Source organism: Lissotriton helveticus, chromosome 5_1 (genome assembly GCF_964261635.1).
Source record: "Lissotriton helveticus chromosome 5_1, aLisHel1.1, whole genome shotgun sequence".
Lineage (NCBI taxonomy): Eukaryota > Metazoa > Chordata > Amphibia > Caudata > Salamandridae > Lissotriton > Lissotriton helveticus.
The window spans coordinates 161376394-161399569 of record NC_136065.1 but is presented as its reverse complement, the minus strand read 5'-3'; the positions used below and the strand labels follow the sequence as shown (position 1 = coordinate 161399569).

The window sequence follows — 23176 nt, the reverse complement described above, 5'->3', positions numbered from 1 at the left end:
GATTCCAATCCCCTCACGCTCCCATAAGGCTTTGTTCTTTTTTGTTAGAACATTCTGCCCTCTAGTGGCAGAATGTTCTAATATCCTTATAGCCCTTCGTAGCTGGGCTCGGGCCTTTAACGCTGGAGAGGGCCTTTAATAGCCCTCTACGGCGGGGCTATAAGGCTATATTATTTTTCCACAGTAATCGCCCTGTCCAGCTGTGTGGTGTATGATTCCCTGAAACATGATGTGTAGCTATCTCCCTGAATGCAGTGCTTTGGTATAAATCAGTACAGCACACATGAATAAACTCCTCGATATTCTCAAATGGGTACCACATTAAAGAGGGTTCTCTCTACCTGCACCTTGGTACGCAGTTGTCGGTAAATAGGCGGATATGGCCACCAGTACCACCAGCAGGGTGAGTGAAAGGCAAGCTAGAACCCTTACCTCCCACCACTGGGAATCTGGATCGCCTCTCAGTAGCTCAATGGCATCGCCCATCTGGAATGTAAGAACCGGTTTTCCCGGAGGTGCTGGGTTGCCATAGTAACCGTGGACTGCCACCATTTTAGGACCTGGAAAAGAATACGAGAGGGGCACAAATATCAACACATGTTTTCACAACGGATTGTTCTACAAGAACCGCGGGGTGTATCTTTCATTCATTGGGGGAATGGAATGGGACGCTTAATACCCCCAGAGAATGTGTGACATCACACAGCATGATTACATTACCAGAAAAACCACGAGCTTTTTAATTTATTTTTTTATTTTTAGAAAGTGTAATAAAGTCATCAGAGTGGGCAGTTGTGCTGCTGGCCTAACCATACAATGTTCTGGTATCATAAGTCAATAAGTCAATCCTATAGTTAGATTATCACGAAGGAAACAGAACAAAACATATATCCTATAAAATGCTGTAAAGGAAGTTAATTAAGCTAAAATGAAAGCATGTCACATTACATCATAACTTTACACAAAAAGGTTCGCGGATCACAAAGACACTACGCAGACACAAAATGTTAACACAAGGGCCAAGTTGCATGTTCGTGAAGACTGCATCATACATGTCAAACCAACAGAAAAGGCCTTACCAGAGCCCATGCTGACAGGATCCTGAAAGAGAAAGACAAAGGCTGGATTAGAAACTTAAAGTAATACAAAGAAATAGTATGCTTTACAGATGGAAGACAGGTTAGCTGCTTTTTTAGGTTATCAGCACTTGTACATGGCATTTCTGGCATGGGTACGACTTTATAGTGTCTATCCGCATTGTTCGCGAGTGTCCATAACTCAGCAGATCATACTGTGTTGTATTATTAGATGGCCAAACTATAGGCCTCTGGTGAGTTGTCGTTGCGTATGCAAGCGATTAGATTTGATATTTTGGAACCATGAGTACTGTATTATGTGGGTCGTGTTGTATCTTTGTGAAGCATCCCAAAGCCAGCTATACAACATTAGAGCTGTGTGATATTACAACAGGATAGATTACTATGTATGGTGAAGCAGGACCCAGGTATCTCGGTATGCAATAACAATGATCTGTGCATGTTGGATGGGCATGAATTCATTGCAACACACTCAAGGAAAGACCAATGCCCCAGCTAATTCTTATAGAAAAGGAAACTATACTTAGAAATGGCCGAGTTATGTTTGACTTTATTTCTAAAGGTCTCAAGAAGCAACTGAGACTTATCTTGGCAGACATAAAATCCATACAATATTTCAGCGGTACCAGAGGCAAGAGGGAAATGTACTGGTGAAGTGGATCATCCTTTAAGTGGTTTATAAATATTGAAAAGAAAAAGGCACCTTTGAGATCCTCTGTAGGTTTTACTGCAATGAGACAAAACTGACTGATCAGGGGCACCGCATCCTTAAATCACGCACACAATTTTCAGACCTACAACATATGGCTGTGTTCACATCTCATGATAATGAGCTATTTACAAAAATCAAAATCCACTTACTAGATCATCTGGAGCGACTGAAACACAAAATGAAACAGAATAAATAATCTGTTAAAATCAGGAGGGATTTAATAGGAAATATATTTAAACAATGAAAGAGTGAAATAATCATTTGAAGCTATCTTTCAGTAGGGCATTCCTGCCAGGCTACAGACCTAACTTTCAAAACCCTTTGTGCATTTACAACTACTAGCATTTGAATGACTGCAAACAGAAGAACTGCAATTAAAGTTACACGGCAAGTCACCACACGTGTGCATATGGCATGATATGGTAGCTTTTTGGGGGTTCATTTTTTCTCAATTTACCATTTTAAGATGGTGGGTATCCATCTGGGTGAGTTGAATTTAAAAAACTAAAAGGAGCTCGAAAGCACATTTAGGAAAAGGAGAGACCAGGCTGCAGCTGCTAGGTCAGCCTAAGAAAGTAAAAATAACATTTAAATTAAAAGAAATACAAGGAGGGTGATGGTGCAAAAGAGTAATGCGGCTAGGAGAAGCAACTCAACACCACCAATAGGCAGCAGTGAACGGGGCAGCAGAGAAACTGAAGAGTTCAGGAGGGTATTAATAAAACTGCCAAGCAGAATGGGGATGGGTGGTGGAAGCAATGGACGAAGTGGGGGGGAGAAAGCAACACACAGAGTGCAGGGTAGGTGGAGATGAAAAGAGGAAGCAGCACACATGGGAGGGGGCGAGGAAGAAAACATATGCATTTGCCTAAAGTGCAGAAAGCAAAAGAAAATATAGTTCCTCTAGTGTATGCAGTGGAAGGATACAAGTCATCTCATTAAAAGGATGGTGAAGGAGCTATGCTCCAAGCGAAGGGACCAACACAGACAGAGGAAGGAAAACTATTGAATAAGAAGCAAGCAAATGAAACGGACAGGAAAGTCAAACAACAATAAATAATGGGCTATTTCAAAACTCACTTTAACAACTGGTATTTTTATACAATAAATCCATTCAACAAAAAACAGTTAATACTGTCTGTGAGACCTGAAACTGCAGGAGCAGCGAACTACTGAGTACAGAATCTAAGGGAAATACTTTTTACATATCCAAGCTCAACTTTAGATGCAACTGTCTTTGCAAAAGGCAGCTCTCTATCACAGAAGTAGGAACTGTGTGCTTTTATGGGGGTTGATGAAGATGATAGCTCTGCAAAAACTTAAAGTGTTGATAATTGTCCAAAGTCAGAAGTTCAGAGTTAGGAGTGGGTGGTTCCTTAGAAGGGCAAGAGCTGAGTTTTGAGAAGACAGTGAACACAGCAAGTACTAACTAAGGCTGTTCACAAAAACCTCCTACACAATAACATAGCCTGAAGCATTCTCCCTTAGAACACCCATGCCCCCCTTTTTATGGTGTAATTAAGACAAAACCTCGGCAGCATCCTTTAATACATTTATAAGGGAGATGCTGCAATTCCTTCTGCAGTTAAAAACAATGCATGCTTCGACTAACATTTATTTTTATTGTTCAACATATTGTTTCACAGTAAATACACAGTGCCATCCCAGAGGTAGTCATCTGGTAAAAAAAAAACACAACAACCACAATTAGGGGGAAAAATCACTTTAAATAAAAATGTGACCACGTAAGTGGATGAGGACCAAAAATCCCCATTGAAAACTATTTTATATTTGGATTTCGTAATTACACTTAGTTGTGCAAACCTTATTATCGAACATATTTTATGAACGTTATTTGCCAAAAAAAGACAAGCAAGCACAAAATATGTAACTTCCTGTGACCAGAGTCCTGTCGAAGGACTGCCAATTGGAAAGCAAAATAAGCATTGACTCAAAGTCTAAGGGTTGTCTCGCTATTCTGCTCTCATTACGGTTTTAGAATCTGTGATTATTTTTATCTAACACAATTATAAACCAAAATCAATATATGCAGGCTCAAAATAAATTACTTTCTCATTACATTCCACATCTCGCTCACATGCCTAGAATCCTTCAAAATACCCTTTTACTGGAAATCCTTGAGGCCAAATTTATTAACATAAATATTCATCAGTTTCAAACGCAAAAGAGCATGGCGTGAATGTTAAACACTTCCACGCGCCCCGCTGACACCCAACTGAGCTGTGCTGAACCAATCCCCAATGACACTTAGTGGCAGTAAAAATCCTCACAGGAAGTCAAATTAGACACAACTAAGATATCTAAACCATAATAATGGAGGGATCGGAAGGCTCAGAGCACTACAGGAACCTTTACTTGGCTTCATGGTCTCTGGCTTGAATCCGTGTAGGTCTTTTCAGCCATTCATCCTTCCAAGGTCGATAATAGGAGTACCATTGTGTTGTCTAACAATAAACAACTGTTATACAGCACCAAAATACCCCTCTGTGTAAATGTGCACTTAACAAATACAGTTGTTTTGGTGAGGGTCCTTTTTTAACCAACATTTTAAAACATACGTGAGCATTAGACTTAGGTTTGTCGATAGTCTCATTTTAAGGTTTAGGGCCAGTTTTATATTTTGGGTTACAATTGGGCTAATGGCCCTGGGTAAATGAGGTATGTTGTTATTATTATTAGGCTGAGGCACATGGCATGCTGTAGGCTGATGGCTACCATGAGTCAAAGCCTCAGAATTAAGAGGTTACCTTTATTATACTGACACTGTACAGGGAGCATGCACTAGCCTTAGGTCAGACCTAGGGTCAGTCTTAAGGCTAGCATCAGTCATAGGTGTGGGGCTGTAGGGAGTGATTAATTTGTTTTTAAAAAAATGCAGGGGCTCTCGGCAGGAGGCAGCTTGCACCAGCCCATTTCTCCTGTTAGCGCCGCCTAAAACAGAACCAAGTACTAACGGATGTGGCATAATGGACAGAGCTGCCGACTTCAGAGCTGGGGAACCAGGTCCGAGACTCAGGGTTGGCTCAACATCCTGTGATTCTAGACAATTCATGTAATCTCCCTGTGCCTACCAGAAATGAACATTTCCTTACTTGGTGCTCATGAAAAGCACCAGTGTTGATAATTAAGTGTTGGTACTGAACACTGGAAACCCCCGGTTCAAATTAAGCACTGATTCTATGGTCATGTGAAAGACTTTGGGTGAGTGATATATGTGAATTAGACTTTGAGGACAGAGTTGGCATGAACATTAGGCTATAAGGGCCGGGGTTAGAGTTAGGCTTTAAGGTCACGGCTACTGCTGATATAAAGAGGATGGCCATAGTTAGGCTTACATTTCTTTTTATTTTCCTTTATAGTCATTTCATAGTAACATTTTGTGATTATAGTCTTAAACCATGTAATCATGTGTAGCCATTTATCTAAAAAAAAACAGTTAACTGTGACAGAGCTGAACCAGTGGATCTGAAGAAGCACAAAACCTTTTAAAACCATAATGCCAAGCTGGAAGGGGGTACCCTTCAACTTCGCAATCAAACAGACTGGGAAGAATGGCCTCCTGTTGTGTGAGGCTTGAAAGATTGTCAAGAACTTTTTTTTAACCCTCAACTGCAGACACGGCGACATAATCTTCTTATACACAGTGTGAATCTCTCTCCACTTGCTCAGTTTATACCTTATTTATCCTTTACTTAAGCACTCTATTATTTAAGTGGATGAAGTTTTAGTAAAGTTCCCATTGCTTAAATGTAATTGCTTTGGCCATTGCAACTTACTTCGATGTGAAGATAATTTCTCATCTTTATTTACTTCATATTCCATATGCCAATGTATATAACAAATGGGGATGGGGTCGCCCAATTGTCATGTTAAAGCTCCCTCGAGCAGTTGGCTGACGAGCCTGGGACCCCGCACCTGCGTGCCTGAGTGGTACTAAACCTGGCAGATATTTGGCAGCCACCGGCAACCCCAGAACACGGCCTATCCCTGCTGACGAGGGGTGATACCCCGAAACAGGTGTCCAGGGATGGCGAAGATAGCAGATAATCGAAAGAAGATGCATCGCGGAACACGGAACTACATTGACCACAGTCCTTAGGGGTGATACCGCTGGTGTGTGAGTAGTGTGTGCCCCCACCCCCAATTGTAATGTTAAAGCTCCCTCGAGCAGTTGGCTGCAGAGCCTGGGACCCCGCGAATGGGTGGTACTAAACCTGGCAGATATTTGGCAGCCACCGGCAACCCCAGAACACGGCCTATCCCTGCTGACGAGGGGTGATACCCCGAAACACGTGTCCAGGGATGGCGAAGATAGCGAAGATAGCAGATAATCAAAAGAAGATGCATCGCGGAACACGTAACTACATTGACCACAGTCATTAGGGGCGATACCGCTGGTGTGTGAGTAGTGTGTGACCCCACCCCCAATTGTAATGCCAATGTATATAACTCAAATATTTCCTTTTTAAAACGCTGAAATTATCTGGAAGATGTTCTCTTAAGCCCACCCCCACCTCGGTGTGTTCACTGGGCAGTCCCCAGTTTGCAAACTTTGCCCACACCAGACTTTGCAGTAACACAAGCTCAATGGGAGGGTTTAAACACTTTTTGGTCCAGATTTGACGTGGTCATAGCAATGAGCTAGACTCAAGCTTTGTACTATATCTCTTTGGGGAACTGGAAATTGCACTCGGAACATCAACTGTAGCTTCATTTTAATTGCATGAACAAAATAGCACTTACAAATTAATTAATACATCAAGATGGTGTAAAATAAAGGCATAACTCTTCTAACTTGATGGGTCCTAAAGTCAGTGACATTGTTAATCCATCGTTGGATTGCAAATATACATTTAGTACAGCATTTGTTGTCCTTTCTAACCAAGATTGGTTGTCACTTTATTTCAATTGCAATAATAAAATTACTCTATATTCTAAATGCTATATCTACTGTCTCTGCAGTGTTAAAGTAAGTATACATCTACTTTTCTTAACTCCTCATCCTGGCACCTAAACCTACATGACAATGCTGTGCTAACATGGATAATCTGGATGCAATATTTTTGAAGGTCGATATTTCAGACAGATACTTACAAGCACATGCATCAACCATTTTTGCGAGAGCAAATAGTTCGATTCGCAAAAATCGTCCGTTTGCGCCCGCAAGAAGGGAATTTGCTATGCATCAAGGTTCAAGGCACTCACAATTTCGGAATTCGCAATTAATTGTGATTTCTTAAATTGCGTTTGCATTTAAGGAATCGCAATTTGCAATTCCTTAAATGCAAAGGAAGAACCAATTCAGAATAGCGATTTCCCTACTAGGGGGCGCACATTACCATCAAGTTGAACTTGATGGTAATTTGCAAAAACTTTGAAAAATGCACTAAAGTGCATTTTACAAAGTTGTAGGTTACATTAGGGCATGTGTGTGCGCAACATGTTGCGCACAGAGCAATTTCAGGGGTGCAACAGGGTGTCCTTTTGACATCTTTACACCCTTGAAATTGGTACTCGCAAATTGTGCATGCAAATGCAGAATTAACGTCCGTGGAAAGGTTCACACTTAATTAATATTCAAAAATAGTTTGTGATGTTTCTGAGCTTTCTTGTGGAACATTGACACCTTTTGTTTACAAATATGCCATTTAGGGCTCTTCCTTTCTCTGCGAGGGGTTTTCAGATATTTATTGTCTCACCTAAGCACAAGAAAATTTGTAATGAGCAATGACAAAAGCTCTAACTTTTACAAAAGCGAAACCGTTGCATTGTAAATGCTTGTTTATATAAATTGTTAGTGTGACTATAATATTACTTGCATTGATTTGGTAAGGCTAAAGACTGCATGATCATTTGTTAGAGGGCTTTAAGGTTACTCGAAGAACACTTTACATTTTTTTTAATTTTTTGGTGGGGGTGACTGTCAAAGGACCTGTTGCTAGCAATATACATGGAGTGGGCATGGGTTTGCCCTTTTCAACAATTTTCTTACTTCAATTAGCCTCTTTCAACTAATGGCTTGAAATGGTCAGTTATTTCTTTTTTTAAGCACTGTGTAGTATTCATATCCATAATTTTAAATCCGTTGAGAATGTAAGCTGTCCGAAACCCACTGATCCTTGAAGTCTTTTTATATCAAACATGTTCTCCTTTTAAAAGAGTTTTTCCACTTATTACAAACTGAACCAGTTGATAACTGATGTGTAAAATCTCTTGATTCCCAGGCAGCTGAGTGCATTTTTTAGCATGAAAAATTAACTCTTGCATTTATCAAGTCCTCACATTATGTTTAGAGTTGTTAGCTTGCACTTTGCCGCCAGCTTGATGACAAATTGGAGACCTGGTATCAAAGTGAGATCCATTTAATTCCTATGTGATGGGCTCTGTGCTATAGTTGAAGTATAAGTTCTTGGACCCATAGATAAGTAAAAGTAAAAGATTTCTGGCTGAAAAAATGTAAGACTGCACTCAGTTATTTATTTTATTTATATAGTTTTATTTGGTACGAACAAGATGTTTTTGGGTGACAAAGCGCTTTACTAAAGTAATAAGAAAAGATATGATACAGCACGGTAGGTAGTACAGCGGCATAATAAGTCATGTGAGCAAAATATATATATTTTTTTTACATAAAACCAATGGTCAGATGTGCACAGTCATACTGGCAAGTGCAAAGTCCGATGGGTGTCAGTGATGTGTAGATGGTTGAAAAACATAGGAGAGACAAGGATCTCAGAGTAAGGGTGAGTGATGTGGCAATAAGCAATGACACCCAAGCATGAAAGGTGCTCTTGACGTGGGGAGGTGTGCCCTCATTGTGGAGGAATTTGTTGCATAGTAGATTTTTTACTCATTTCTTGAAGATTGATGTGGATGGGTTGTGTCTAATCTCGAGAGTTCAAGATTTTGGGGGCCATTCCGGAGAAGGATCGGTTGAAGCTTTTCTTTTTGTTTCATTTTTGTGGCATGTGTAGTAGGGAGATTGAGGTGCTGGAGGGTCGGTTTCCATCTGATAGGGTCAGTGTCTGGGTTAGGTAAGTGGTATTGTGATGCAACGCTTTATGGGTCATACATGTAATTTTGAGATGATTTCTAGATTCATATGGTAGCTATTTCTGTGATTGAAGGTCAGTAGGGATATAATCACTTTTTGATCTGGTGATGCTCCTGGCTGACGCCTTCAGAGTAGCCTTCAGCGGTGCAAGTGTGCTTTTTCGGGAGGCCCACAACGGTAGCACTACCCTAAACTATTTCTTTTAGTACAGGAGCGTGTACTGCTGTTTGGAGGTCTGCAGAGGGGAGGAAATGTTTTAGTTTCCTTAGTGCATCCAGTTGGAGGTTTTCTCCTCTGGTGGCAGCACTTATGTGCTTTTGCATAGGGAGGGCATTGTTCAAGGAGGTACCTAAAGATTTTGCCTAGTCAATGTGTGGGTTACAGTTCAAGGCAGTGGGATGTGGGAGACACTCTTTCATAGCAGGGGTGATGGCGGGCGGTGAGATCAATAGGAATTCTGTTTTGAAGGCTTGGAGTTTGTTGTGGCTGTGATTAAACCAATGTTTCGTATTGATCAGAATGTTATTGGGGATATTGATTGTCATCAGAGGTAATTTTCATGTGTATTGTCGTCTGCATACATGTGGTAGGAGATGTGGGCAAGTTTGAGGATTTCAGTTTGAGTTCCAACGTATAGGTTGAACAGTGTCTGAGAGAGAGTAGAAGCTTGGGGTACCCTCAAGGGACACTGGTGACTAATCGAAAATGCGGTGGTTGTTTAGACTGCACTGAGATCTATAGTGAAGGAAAGAGGAAAGCCATTTTTAGCACTGCACCGGAGAGGCCCATCCTGTGTTCCAATAGTTCAAAAAGGTTTCATGACCTTGTCAAACACTGCTGACCGATCAAGAAGGATTAGTAGGCAGGAATCATTTTGTTCGGGGGGATTGTAAGACCTCATCAACAATGTGTACCATGACTGTTTCGGTTTTATGACCCGGTTGAAAGCCAGATTGTTATTGGTTGAGTAGTTGAAATTACTCAGTGTGATTGTGAAGCTGTAAGTGCACACGTGTTTCTAAGAGTTTGGCTATGGTTGGGATGTTGGAGATAGTCTCTGTGTTTGATACTAAACTCTCACAGTGGAACCCTAGTCTGTTCTGTTCACATCTTTCCTGGAAATGCACCAAAACATATTCTTGACCAGCCGATCCAGTGCCTTGTTTAGACACATCTGCTGTATATTATGTTGATCGAACTATAACACTGCACAGTGTTTGTATGTAAACCACTGTTGCCAATTTGCAGTTAGTCCCACTTACCCCACTTTGCTTCCCATGTCACAGGTCAGTACAAAAAGTGCCTATTGTGAATTCCTATGGTACAGTGCATGGCAACTGCATCGTCAGTGCTGTTAAACCTTTTAGCATGAAGCATCATGCTTGATTATCATCTCTTGGGCATCTATCTTTGATGATATTCTGCTACTTGCTAAATCCTCACCTCCACTACATTCTTTAAGAAAGAAGTGAAAGCTATCCTCATGGCTAAATTCACTTGAACTTGTACCTTACTTTGGAACTATTTGAGACTCCTCACTATTTGTAATATTCGTTTTTTCAGACTGTCTATTTGTATTATTGGTTTAACTGATTGTTTATGCTCCCTCTTGTATCTACCCTATTTTGCTACTCATTTACTACCTTCAACTATCCTTCGCTCAAAAGCTTGTTAATTGCTCTCTTGTTTCTCCTACCCCTTGTTGTAAAGCACTCTGATATCTGCAAAGATCTTGTTCGCGCTATATAAAACTCTCAAAATAAAAATAAATAAATAAATAAATAAAAATCTCCCATTCATCCCTATCGGCCTACTGAATGGGACGGCTTTGAATGGGAAGGCATTCCTTAATTGCAACTCGCAATTTGCGAGTCGCAATTAAGGAATGTCTGGGAATCGCTAATTTTAGAACGATTCCTACATGCATAGGCTTTTGCAATTCGTTAATAGCGATCCCTTAATAATCACAATTAAGGAATAGCAAAAGCCTACCTTGATGCATGTACGAGCTACTAAAAACACTACCAAAATCTCCTATTCTTCACAGTTTTGTTTCAAATTCCCAAAAAGACCAAAATAGGAAAAGTTTCAAAATTCTCACAATTGTACACAGAAACAACTTCTCTCATAAAACATATAGAATGCTCAGCCAGGTCTCAGTTGGAAGTCAATAGAAAGTCTGCACTGCACATCCCTTTTGAAATAAGAATCCCCCCAAGACTAGACAGTGAAAACTTTTCCTATAGTAAAGGAAATGCATTTCAGAACAAAGAGAAAATTATTTAACTAGATATTGATCTCTCCGTAACAGCTGTGTCAAGATCCATGTACTTACTTATTTTGCATGGGGGAATAATTTCGAGACATTCTTTATGGGCTCCAACTCCACATTTCGGGCAAAGATATCCCTGATAGAACGTCCCTCTAGAAAAAAGAAGCAAAGCTATCAAACTAAATAGAGGACATTAAAAATGAATATCTGAAACAAATTATGTTCTATGTAAAGCTAACCTTTTCAGCCTTCGTTTCTGTATGGAATAGATTTGTTCTCAAGGATATTTATTTTAAAGAAAAACAATAAAAAAAGAACAAAGTAGTGTTAATGAAGAAGGAGGAACTAAAAATAAATATTGGTGGGTGAGTGAAGATGCAATCAGAGCTGCACAAATGAAAATAAGGAGGCAAATCTAATTAATTGAAAAAGGAAAAAAAGTGAAAAGCAAGAAAAAAGTGTTAAAAATTAAAAAGCATAACACTTTTGATAGAGGTTTGCTATGCAGACAATTTCAGAGTATTTCCTCACCAATTAGTATTAAACATTTGCAATAAACCACTTTTAAAGACTATTTTCGTGCACGTTTAAGTACACATTAAGTATATTTAGTCATCAGCCTACAACCGAGTTCGAAAATTCAAGACTCAGTCTTTGGTGATTTATTAGGACGACAATGGACTTTCATTTCAATTTTAATTTTGTATTTATGTGACTCACGGCTGACAGCCAGAATAGTAAGTCACAATATCAATATTGAGCCAGTACAAAGCAGACTGGGGGTATTTTTCCAGATGAAACCGCTATCTTATTTTCAATCAAACACTTCCTATAGTTTGCATGAACTGCCAGTCCCAGTTTCAACACAGACATACCACAAATGTCAAATTCCATAAAACAAATATGCTGCTATCTATATCCAAGTATTACATCAATTCGACTGATCACTAATTTTTCTGACATTTAATTTAATCTATTAATATAGAAAACGAGGTTACAAAAATAAACATAGCTTGACAAAAGAGCAACTAAATTGCTTATAGAGAAAGTACACATTAAGTAAGGTGGATTTCTTAAAGCACAATCTGAACTAATTATGTGAGTAGCCACCCACGAGAATTTACCCACCTTAAAAACTTCTTGCATGCTTTGCAGTTGGTGGTTTTCTCAAAAGTGAACATCTGGAAGTTGTGGTGATTGGCATTTGCTTTATCTGGTTTAATGTTTGACCTAAAATTTAAGAAAAAATAAAATCGAGAATGTGCATGCATTATTGTTGATGAAGAAAATAAATATTGGAGAAGGTCGCTCTAATGGAGGGAAATATTCAAAAACATTCAACCATCTCTCCTCACATACAAAAGGGCATTCAAGAGATTCTATATATTCTATTCTGTTCATTTTACAACAAATACCATCTTCCTGTTTGATGGAAATTAATTAATAAAAGTAAAAGACCTAATCTACTTTAGCTATGCTATTTACTTTAAAACTTACAAAAACCTGAGACTGAGGTGCTGCATTTTATTTCAGATATTCAATTATGTATTATGTAGCACATAAGTTTAGCTGAAATAACTGCTCGTAAGACCCTGGATAGACATGATACACATACTACTTGTCGGACTCAATAGAGGACTTTATGCCTGGCTGTTTAACTGTATGCCCCAAGGTAGATCGACCTTTGAAACTTCTAATTGGACCTCACGCAGTACACAACCCGGGGGTTCTTAACTGTGCATGCTGTGGAATTAAGACTCTCATTTCTGAACACATGCAACACGATTGGTTTGTGGTGCAGAGTGGATGTTGCTTCAGGTGTCTCCATGTAGCTTAAACACCTAAATCGGTGGGTATCTACAAATGTGTCTATTCATAAACTCTCTAGAACACCTCATGCTTACGTGCACTGATGTTGACCTCACACAACTCAGTCAAGACCTTCGGTATACAACATACAACATCCAATTCCCTTCCAACTATGAACTCCCAAAAGATACCCTGGAGCCTGATGCTAATCAGAGAGCTCTGTACCCCCATCAGGAGTAATGTACATTACAGACCTGCTACCACACAACACAATGTTGAGAAAAGCACACACAAAGATTCCTTACATGGCCATCTCAAACTGCTCCGTCCACCTCCTCTTCATGTCTTCTGTTTTGCAGAGAAACTGGAAACCCTGTTTTCCCTGGAGATGAATTAAATAGAATCCATAGGACCACTGTGAAGGGAACCAATAAAACAGAACATGTTTATTCTTTTAAGTATGCATATGTCACCTTTACAGAAATTAAAATTAGTTATCAAACGCATTCCTCCACCTGTCTCATATGGCGTGTACGAGGTAGGGTAGCGGCATTGTTCTATATTAGGAGAGCACGGTTCTAGTCCTAGCCTATACTTTTGAAAATAATTGTTAAAAGGAACACTAGTCCAACTGGTTCAATCAGAGCAAAGTAACAACTATGATTCTCAGAACACATTGATTTTATAAATGACAGCCCAAAACTGGGAACAGCAACCTGTTGACAAAGGAAACTCTGGAAACTTTTAATTCAATCATTAACCACAGGATAGGAGGTTCTATTTACTGCTAAAGACATGAAGGTTACAAGTAAACTACTGCTTACAATATGTTTACGTTGGATTTGAAAAAATAGTAGTCCTGCCCAAGAAGCAGTATTTACTCTAATAGTGCAATGCTTTTAAGAAAATGCATTTTCTATACACATCTCCTGGCTAAAATAGTGTAAATTGCAAAAAACTGAAAACACATCACAAAGCACTGAATATTGATTCTAGGCTTGCTTGTGACTGTGGTGCAGCAGTGACGTCTGATCGTCATTGGCTGTCTCATAGTTGCCCGATGTCAGTCTAACTACCCCAATTACACTTTCAGGTCATAGAATATTTATACCAAAAGACAGAGTTACTGGTTAAATAGCCAGGTCACAAAAACAGGCTTGAATGAAAAGGAGGAGAGTCGAGCACAATAAGCAGTGAAAAGGTCTTTGCTTACCATTTTCCCATGAGACTAGAAGGCATAGAAGGAACAGATTGAATAGTTTTGATTAAACTCAAAGCTTACAAATCAAGGTCATGCAGATTAACTTTTCACTCATTCCTCAGGCATGCAATCCAATATCACATATCACCAGGTAACAGCAGAAACAGGTTTTGTAAACTAATATAATACCTGCTTCTGGAAACCATGACAAAGTCTATTTAGTGTTGAAGTTCTATAGATATGAATTTCAAAGAAAAATGGAAATGAGTGACTGATCCTCTGAGACCTCGAGCTATGAATGAAAAGGTTCTTTAATGCTGAGGTTTCTACTGATATGCCCTGCAGTGGTTGAGGCCGAAGCTTTTGCAATTATTAAGAATACCACACATGCTTTTGGGCGGAAGCCAAACATTTGTAGACCAAATGGGAAGAGATGTTTTAAGGCATGGGCAAAGTGGGCAATTGCCGAGGGGCCCCGCCTTCCAAGGGCCCACCTGGGAGAGTTCATTTCTCTCTAGCTCACTTCTGTGTATTTTTGTATCTTAATCTTTAATAAATAATGTAATATTTTAAGCCAACATAGAACTTGAATTAGCAAAGAAATGGGTAATAAAATGTAGTTAATAAAAGCAAACAATATATTTCGTCAGAGGTGACCAAAATCCTCAAGAAGGCTATGCAAATGGGCAGCATTTTAGGAAAAAATACAGTAGTTGGATGTTGTGGAGGTTGAAATGGGAAGGACTCTTTTTCAGAGGGATGAAGTCTTCCCAGGCTTGAGAGTTGGTGGTAGGTTAGTGGAAAACCATTCATGGTATTTAAAATCACTTCTTTGCGTATTTAGGGTGTAACCATGTTGTGTGCTATACATATCCACACAACAACTACAGAGTGCTCAATATTAGTGGCGTTATCCTTTAAGAGTGCCTTTCAGTTCAGCGATACACATACAAGGGCTCAGAGACAGATCATCAGAACACCAGTTAAAGGTTCACGTGAATTGTGTATGGGCAGGAAATATCAGCGGTATAGGGATTCTCTCTATAGAGGCTAGGTACCTTAGATAAGCAGTGGTCCCAATCAGACAGAAGTAGTCCAAAAGCATATTAGAAAAGAGTAATTTTGTGGCCTTTTATAAAGCTAACATGGTTGTCATCTCAGAGTTCACTCCAATTCACTACAAAGACAGGAGCATGGTTTTTTAAGAGTCTTTCCTCTGTGTCTTGTCTTGGATCTAAGGTTACTTAGGGTAAACAAGAACAGCTGAAAACAGTAGTCCACAATCAAATCACATCTCACCGGGAAATGGCCAACGCAGCAATGATTGGCATCCCATAACGCTCTCTAATCAAGTTAGCACCAATTTCCACTTCACTGTATGACTCATCATCCAAGAAAATATTTGATGCTATCTACCTTATTCTCAGAGACCACCAATGACTCCTCCTGGAAGCTGGAACAAAATATGCATAGTCGCATATAAACAGATCAGCTTAAAAAGTCTACCTTCGAAGGCCAAAGGGACTCCCGTGTCTGTCTGTCAGTGAGGTCTTAGGAGCAAAAACTCCTCCATCTGGAACTTCAACCTCAAGGTCCTCCAAAGCTTTAAAACAGCCTTTCTCGGGCAATGCATCAAACCTAAGGAGCTCTAAATCTCACACAAGAACTAAACCTCCTTTCTTTGAGGACACTACTCAAACACCATCTTTTCTATCTTCATCTATACATATTTGACTATCAATATCTCCTGATTTCATCCCGCTAATCAGTATCTCGCCTCATTACTTGCTACATTAATATTCTTGCAGTTCCTTGGTGGAGTGAGTGAAAATATACTTTATTTGATTTTTTTAAAAATCATAAAAGGGTGGACTTACCACCATGCAAACGGCAATTACATCATAAGAACAACGCAAAAACAACTTTAAATCAAGTTAAAAACTGATATCATAAAATGTGCACAATTAGCAGAGAAAGGTCTAAAAGGAAACAGGATGAGAGGAATAGTGTGAGATCGGTCTGGGTGCACATTTTTTTAAACTCATGATAAAAGGAGAAAAATAAACTAAAAGGTATCAGAGAATAACAGAAATTCAAACAGGGTGCACGTTTTTATTTACTCTTAATACAAAAAAGATGATCATTTAGGGAGGAGGGGAGAGAATAGGAAGAGTCCGTGGCCGGCCAGAGCCTGTCCTATTGTCCAGAGGCCTCTATGGTTACTGCCCTGTTTTCCAGTTCTATGGCGGCAAGATTCAGAAATTTTATGGTTTTACATGAAAGTTCTATCCAAGATCCACTTAGGCATCTTATCACCGCCGCCCTGCAAGTTCTCACCTGGGCTTCTCTTAAGAGTGGTAGAAGGAGCGTTTTTCTAAGATTCTGAAGTGCCGGGCATATGCATATAAGGTGCAGTAAGGACTCTGCACCGTTGCCGCAGAGGCGACAGTCGAGAGTTGCCCACAACCGTAGCCATTTGGGAGTGAGATCTTTAGACGAGAAGCAGCCCAGCCTTAGAAGGCTCAGTTTCCTTTTATAGTAATTCCTGAAGCAGTCTTTCAAATATTCCTGAGGTTTTAAATATGTGTATGGCGGCAAGACGAACCAGGCCTTGCTTTTGCCAGCCACTGCTGCTTTATCCATAAGTAATGATGCTTGTTTGACCGCTTTCTTAGTTGTCAGCTTGAAAGCAGAATAAGTCATAGGCAGAAGCCAGGATTCTTCCAGTTTTAATGCTACAAGTGCTTGCCTCAAGGTCTTGTATGTAGAGTCTGGTAGCCCGGCCTGTTTTTCAACTTCTGACCAGCAAAGGTGAGCCAGGGATTCGTCAGCTGCGTCCCTCATCTGCCAATAATATTTGGCGAGTGCTCCTTGGCTTGCCGGGAGCTGGTTAGTGAGACCAAACTCCAAACGAATTTGAGCTTGGGAGATATGGCGTGGGATTGAAAAGAGATTAAGAACAGCCTGGATTGGGCGAGATTTAGCACTGCAGAGTCCCGGGATGGCAGTAATTCAGAGCCATATGTTAGTGATGGCAGAAATTTAGCGGCTGTAATTTTAAGAATGTGGCCGGTGGAATGTCCGCTTAGTTGCTTTTGAACGGTTTTAAATGCAAATTGAAGCTGTTTGGCTTTGGATATCCCCTAGTCCAAGTGCTGTTCAAACTTTAATTGGTAGTCCAGTAAGATTCCCAGATATTTGTATTGGTCTACCTGGGTTAGTGAGGTTGAATTTATCTTCCAGACGAATTTTTGTTTTTTCTTTCGAGAGCCGCAGAAACATAGGATGTTTTTTTTTATTTTTTATTTATAGTCAGTTGTGCATTCGAGAGGTACTGCGACAGTTTGGAGATCAAGCGTTGTAGACCAATGGGGTTTTTTGAGAGGAGCACAATATCGTCTGTGTATTGTAGACTTATTATAGGTGAGTGGGCCAATTTTGGTGGATCACCCTGGATGGTACATAGGTCACTTTCTAGGTCCGCTGTGTAGATGTTAAAGAGGCTGGGGGCCAGTACGCAGCCTTGTTTTAAGCCGTCAGTTGTATGGCATTTCCTTGTCAGGTGACGACAGTCTCATTTTTTCACTTGGACCCAGGTGTCTGAATAAAGCTCGATAATTGCTACCAATAACTTTGGCGGCACGCCCCAAGCTTTCATTTTGGCCCAAAGATTGGATCTGGGCACTTTGTCAAAGGCCGCTTTTAAGTCCAGGAAACAAGTATACAGCGGGGTGGAGTTGTAGATTGCTTTGTTTGCAAGGAGGGTTAACGCAGATAGGTTAGTCAGGGTACCCAGTCCTGGCCGAAAGCCTGTTTGTATCCGGGGAATTATCCCTGTGCTGCTCACCCAGGATTCCAGTTCCACCAACAGGTTGAAAGCGTAAATCTTGGCCTCCACATCTATTAAGGCTATCAGCCTATAGTTATTAGGGTCTGAGCGGGACCCAGATTTATAGATTGGGTGAAGAATGCTGCCTCTCCATGATTCAGGGATGTTCCCGGACTTTAGACTTTGACAAAATAAGGGTGATAATTGGCTGGCCCAGAACGCTGGGTCTTTCCTGAATATGTGGAGTCTTACTACAGAAAACTGTTAAGTACATGAAAAAAAATACAAAATGGAAGGTCTAATTCTGTAGATTAAGTGGGCCCCATTCCTTAAAGACCTTATGCTTGGTATGTATGATCTTTACTTTTATTTCATGTAATCAGACACAGTGGCGTAATTACCCAGCAGGGTGTGCGTGCTTATGCTTTGTGAGAGTCAAAACATCTTGGCCATCTAACTTTAAATTATTTGCAATTTTAACTTTTATAGTTTGGGTAATCCACATAAATCCTGTTGCATGTTATGTTAAGTTGCAAATTTGTTCTTTTTTCATAATTTTTTTTATTTCATCATTTTTCTTCTTTGCACTTTGTTATACCATTTTGTTATCTCATTTTATATTTCTAAAAGGATACTTGATCACCAAACATTAGGATATTAGTGCAGGCCAACAAATATTAAAAGTTACAATAATATTAAGCAGTGTATGAATGTTAAAACAGTAATATACTGAGAGGTATAGAAAAAGGAAAAAGCCAACCCTTAAGTAAAATATAGATAAAAGGTCAAAGACCTTAGAAACACCCGCATTAACTTTGGCCTGAGTTGTAATACTTCAATATTTACTCCAGTACATTTATGTCCATATTTGGATTAGATTTTCCTACTTATAGGATTCACAAAGAATCATAAGAGTACACATGGAAAAGTACACAAGTAGAACATTTCCAGATGTTCTCCATTGCTTATATTTTTAGACAAGCAAAATTCCTTTTAGGTGGAAACGTCTGAATGAGTAAATTCTTAGGAAACATGCATTAGTACATAATAATCAACTGCACCCACAATAGTAAAACATTTTCACTTTGGAGAAATACCTTTCCCTACATTCCATCAAAAAAGATCCACAGGCAAAGGATTGTTTTCCTTTCGGCATTGAAAAGTAGGACGAAACATCAACATTATGTATATGCGACTCTTCAATTTTCAAACACTGGAAAGTCACTTATTTCTAGTTTTGAAAGGAATACATTTCCATGTAATTCCTGGGTGGGGAACCTTCCACTAAAGTATTTAGAACACCCACAATTCAGATTGTAGGTGCCCACTGCACTTTGCAGTGCACTTTGCAACCCAGCCCCGAGTCACTGCGAATGTGGCAATTCCCTTATCCTGGCTATTTTCTTTTATTAATAGTGTTTTATTGAAATACAAACATACCCTCATTCTGATTCTGTGAATCAGGATGTGAAATTTGCAATCATAAATTATTGTTCCTCCGCACCTTTGTCACACTTACCTGGTGAAAAAGCTTTATGAATTGGGCCCTTAAAATCCTGAATTAGAATTTTGACTAGCAACTTAAGTAGAATGTAGATTATACAGTCTTGCCAATAACAAGACAGAATGATGACTTGATACAGATTTCGTTGTATAACTTGTAGTAGTACTAAACATTCAATTGCATTATATATTATTTATATTAAAGTTGCACGCGGCAAATGTTGAAAAACCAAATCCCATAAAAAGAGTTAAGTCTCAACAAACACCTGATTAAAAATATATATTTTTCACATGCACCAAACACTAAACTGAGGGAGCTCTACACTCCACGTCATTCTTGCAGGAACCATGCACAGAGAACTAATGAAGCAAACAAGTGGATCTAAATTTGTGTGGATTTTCAGAATCCTGTCCAATGCTGACTGGATGGTTCAGTTAAATAGTAGTGTTACTTTTTGCTATATAAACTGAAGCTTTAGGTCAAAGTAAAAAAAAACACACTGGTTAGAAACATGTGTCTTGACACAAAGAAAGTCATGAATAGCAAATCTCGAAATGCTTCAAGGCCTCCAATATCTGAGCTTCAATCTGCAATTTCATTGATGGATTTCATGCAACAAATGTTGTGCCAGTACCACTGAGGCCAACAAGTGTACTATTATGAGGGCAACACGCCTGTCTTGGAAGGTGTAAGGTTAGGGAGCTTATGACAAAGTCAGCATTAATTTCAAACGTTATATTTGTGCATAATTGGTGCCAGTGGGAGCAGAAACAAAATAGTAATCAAATAGCCTGAGAGATGATATGAAAGCAATGTGTAACTAGACTTGGTCTGAATTCTCGCTGGAAAGTCACATGTAATTGCAACTTCAAAACAAATGCTAGGACCTAAATAAGGCAGGTGTTGTCATGGTCAATGATTCAAAGTAACGTTCTGTTAAGTGAGTAACTCGTTTAGGCTCGTTTAACCTCAACAGTCAGTCAAGTGAAAACCAAACATATATATGGTCTTAAAAATACCAGTCCAGCATAGAATACCTGGTAGACACTAGTGACTAAAGGACACAAGGAATCCAGGTCAACAAAACAATAATGTTAATTTCTGACATGCAAACTCCAAAAATAAATCAAGTAAAAAGAGAATATACAGATATTAAAAGCAATGGGATAATTCAGTGGATTACCACACCACTGAATAGACTGTACAATTCTCTTGGAGGCAGTTAACAGTCTTGTGAACTTAGCCCAACTCATCCTTTAACTTTCTTTTTAGGAGATAATATGTGCATGTCAAAGCACTGGATGTCAAATTGTTTTATGTAGCAGCCGCTGCTGCATTTACAACGTCTTTCTCTGCCTCTTCTACATAGCCAATTGACGCCAGTTTGTTCAAACGGGCACCTCTAGATACCAGAAGATCCCTCCAGTGTCTCTCAGCACACCAGCAGCCAGGACACTATCAGACTGGAGATGAAGAAAGCAATACGGCTACAGGCCTTCGTCAACTATTCACCCAGGATCCGGATCAACATTTATTTTACCCACCAGGATTGCTCAAACCCACACACTGACTGGAAACACAAGTTTGAGTAGAGAGGCAGGACAAAAGTGATTGGTCGCCTATTGGAGGCTTCAATTGGAGAACTATATGCAGAGGACAGCACTATATTCCCAGAAGGATAACAACGGGTTAAATATAGGGTTAGAAATTACAATGGTGCCTTGTGTCAACAACCAGAACTTTGCAGAAAGGCATAGGATTTTAACCATTTAGACCCCAAAGGCCTGGAGGATAAAACTGAAATAGTCCATTCTTAACACAAGAAACATTCTCATGCAGGGAAGACACGGGATAAGAAGGTAAAAGTATTTTTTGAACAACAATATATCAGAATTCTTACACAGAAAGGCTGGAATTAGAAATACTTATTATAAAAGATACCCAGGACACACATAAGTTAGAATGTTTGTCAAAAATATGTCGCCAAACTGGAAGATTTGGCAGTCATCATTCTAACGATCATTTGTGCTCATGTAAAGCGCTCTGATACCAGATATCTTCTGGTCTAGGTTGCGCTATATAGAACTCTAAAAAATAAAATGAAATAAAAATACAAAATTTGTAAATTTCAATGTCTTTCAACGCAGTTTGTAGTAATAACGTAATAGTAATAACGTAATAATAACCTGGTCTTTTTCTCCAGCATCAATTTGGGCTTTTTTCCTGCACTGTGCAGCCGTGACACTAACAGGCACCTGACTGAGAGAGCCATCTGCAGACAGAGATGCACACTCTAGAACACCTTCATGCCCCAATAACCATGCCTAATAGATGCAAATAGCAAAGTCCCTGGAACAAATGTGCTTAAGCATTTTATTTATTTTTTACACATAAAATAGCCTTATATTGAACTGCATAGAAGCAGGATGAGCACTGCACAGTCAGTAATTACAGCCGCCCAGGCGCCACTTCACTTGTCCTCAGAACAGGACCCTCATTCTGAGATGATTACTTACGGGGGGAGGGGTAATATTAGGGCCAGTGTTCCCTATTTCGACCAGTGTCACTAGCGCAGTTACAGCCATTATGAATTTAGCCTGGAATGGGGAGGAACTATTAGGCCCTTTACTGCATGCTTTAACCCAGATTCTGGGTCCCTTTCTGCTCACATTTTAGGTCATCTTAGTGCACCCAGTAACACCTCTAATTGTGAGTGGAAATTCTACAAAAATCATACAAGATTACCACTCCACACAACTCAGAAACGAGGGCCATATTGTTACCATATAGCTCATGCCATTGGGATACAACGTTGCAGACCTGTGCTTTCCTTTCCAAATCCAGTGTTTTCCATTGTGTCAGCCCAAATGGATGAAACGAGCTGATCCAACACTACAACTCCCACAAATCACCGATTAGTTATATTAAGGGCTGGAAGTGAGAGCCAAGTGTCCAAGTGACAGCCATCAGGCCTCCTTCCTCCAACAACATACTGGAATCTTCAGAGCCCAGGAAGCAACTTTTGGTTGAATGTTACCCTTCGCTAAGTGCCACTGGTAAACATTTAATATGTTGGACAGGAAAACAAGCACTGACCAAACATATAATAACAAGTGATAGGATCTGAACCAGTGGTTCTAACTGGGTGCGGCAGCCAACATAGACAATGAAGGAGCAGAGCATTTAAAATAGAAAGGGCCAACCCACAAGCAGCAGTAATGGTCTTTCGAAAGCACAGAATTTCACACCCATGTAATCCAGAACTTACACTGTGGTTGGTGTCAGCTATTATTTAAATCCTAGATTAAAAAGAGTGCTCCCCCCAAGAGGCAAGCCTCACTGGATTAAAGACAAAAAGTAATGATGTCGTACAAATACTTGTAATCCTAATTTTTGCATGTGATCATCTTAAAGTCTGCAGTCGAACAGACTTTTAGATCCGGAAAAATCACAGTGGTTACACAATGCATAATGCAGTGGATCTGCAATATTAAAAAACACGGTCAACTTATATTGTGCCCGGAAAGGGTGGTGGGGCTAGACAGTCTAAGTGGTGGAGTAGAGAATACAGTATACCACATTGATACTCAAAGTACGGCCCAGAGGCTGCATGCAGCCCTCCTGAGGGTATCAAGGCGCTGAGTGAGGGGGTGTCTCTGCCTCAGTCGAAGAGCCTG

At 39.8% G+C, this 23176-nt stretch overlaps 1 protein-coding gene across 1 annotated transcript in view; it reads right to left on the bottom strand.

Moving 5' to 3' along the window:
* VAV2 (vav guanine nucleotide exchange factor 2) overlaps positions 1-23176 on the bottom strand; it is an 832583-nt gene that overhangs the window by 86053 nt on the left and 723354 nt on the right. The window contains exons 15-20 of the mRNA XM_078641956.1: positions 13271-13380; positions 12285-12386; positions 11220-11308; positions 1959-1975; positions 1080-1101; positions 433-560 (exon numbers count right to left, since the gene is read on the bottom strand). Of these exons, the coding sequence (XP_078498082.1) occupies positions 433-560; positions 1080-1101; positions 1959-1975; positions 11220-11308; positions 12285-12386; positions 13271-13380 (468 nt within the window). The remainder of the gene's footprint in view (positions 1-432; positions 561-1079; positions 1102-1958; positions 1976-11219; positions 11309-12284; positions 12387-13270; positions 13381-23176) is intronic.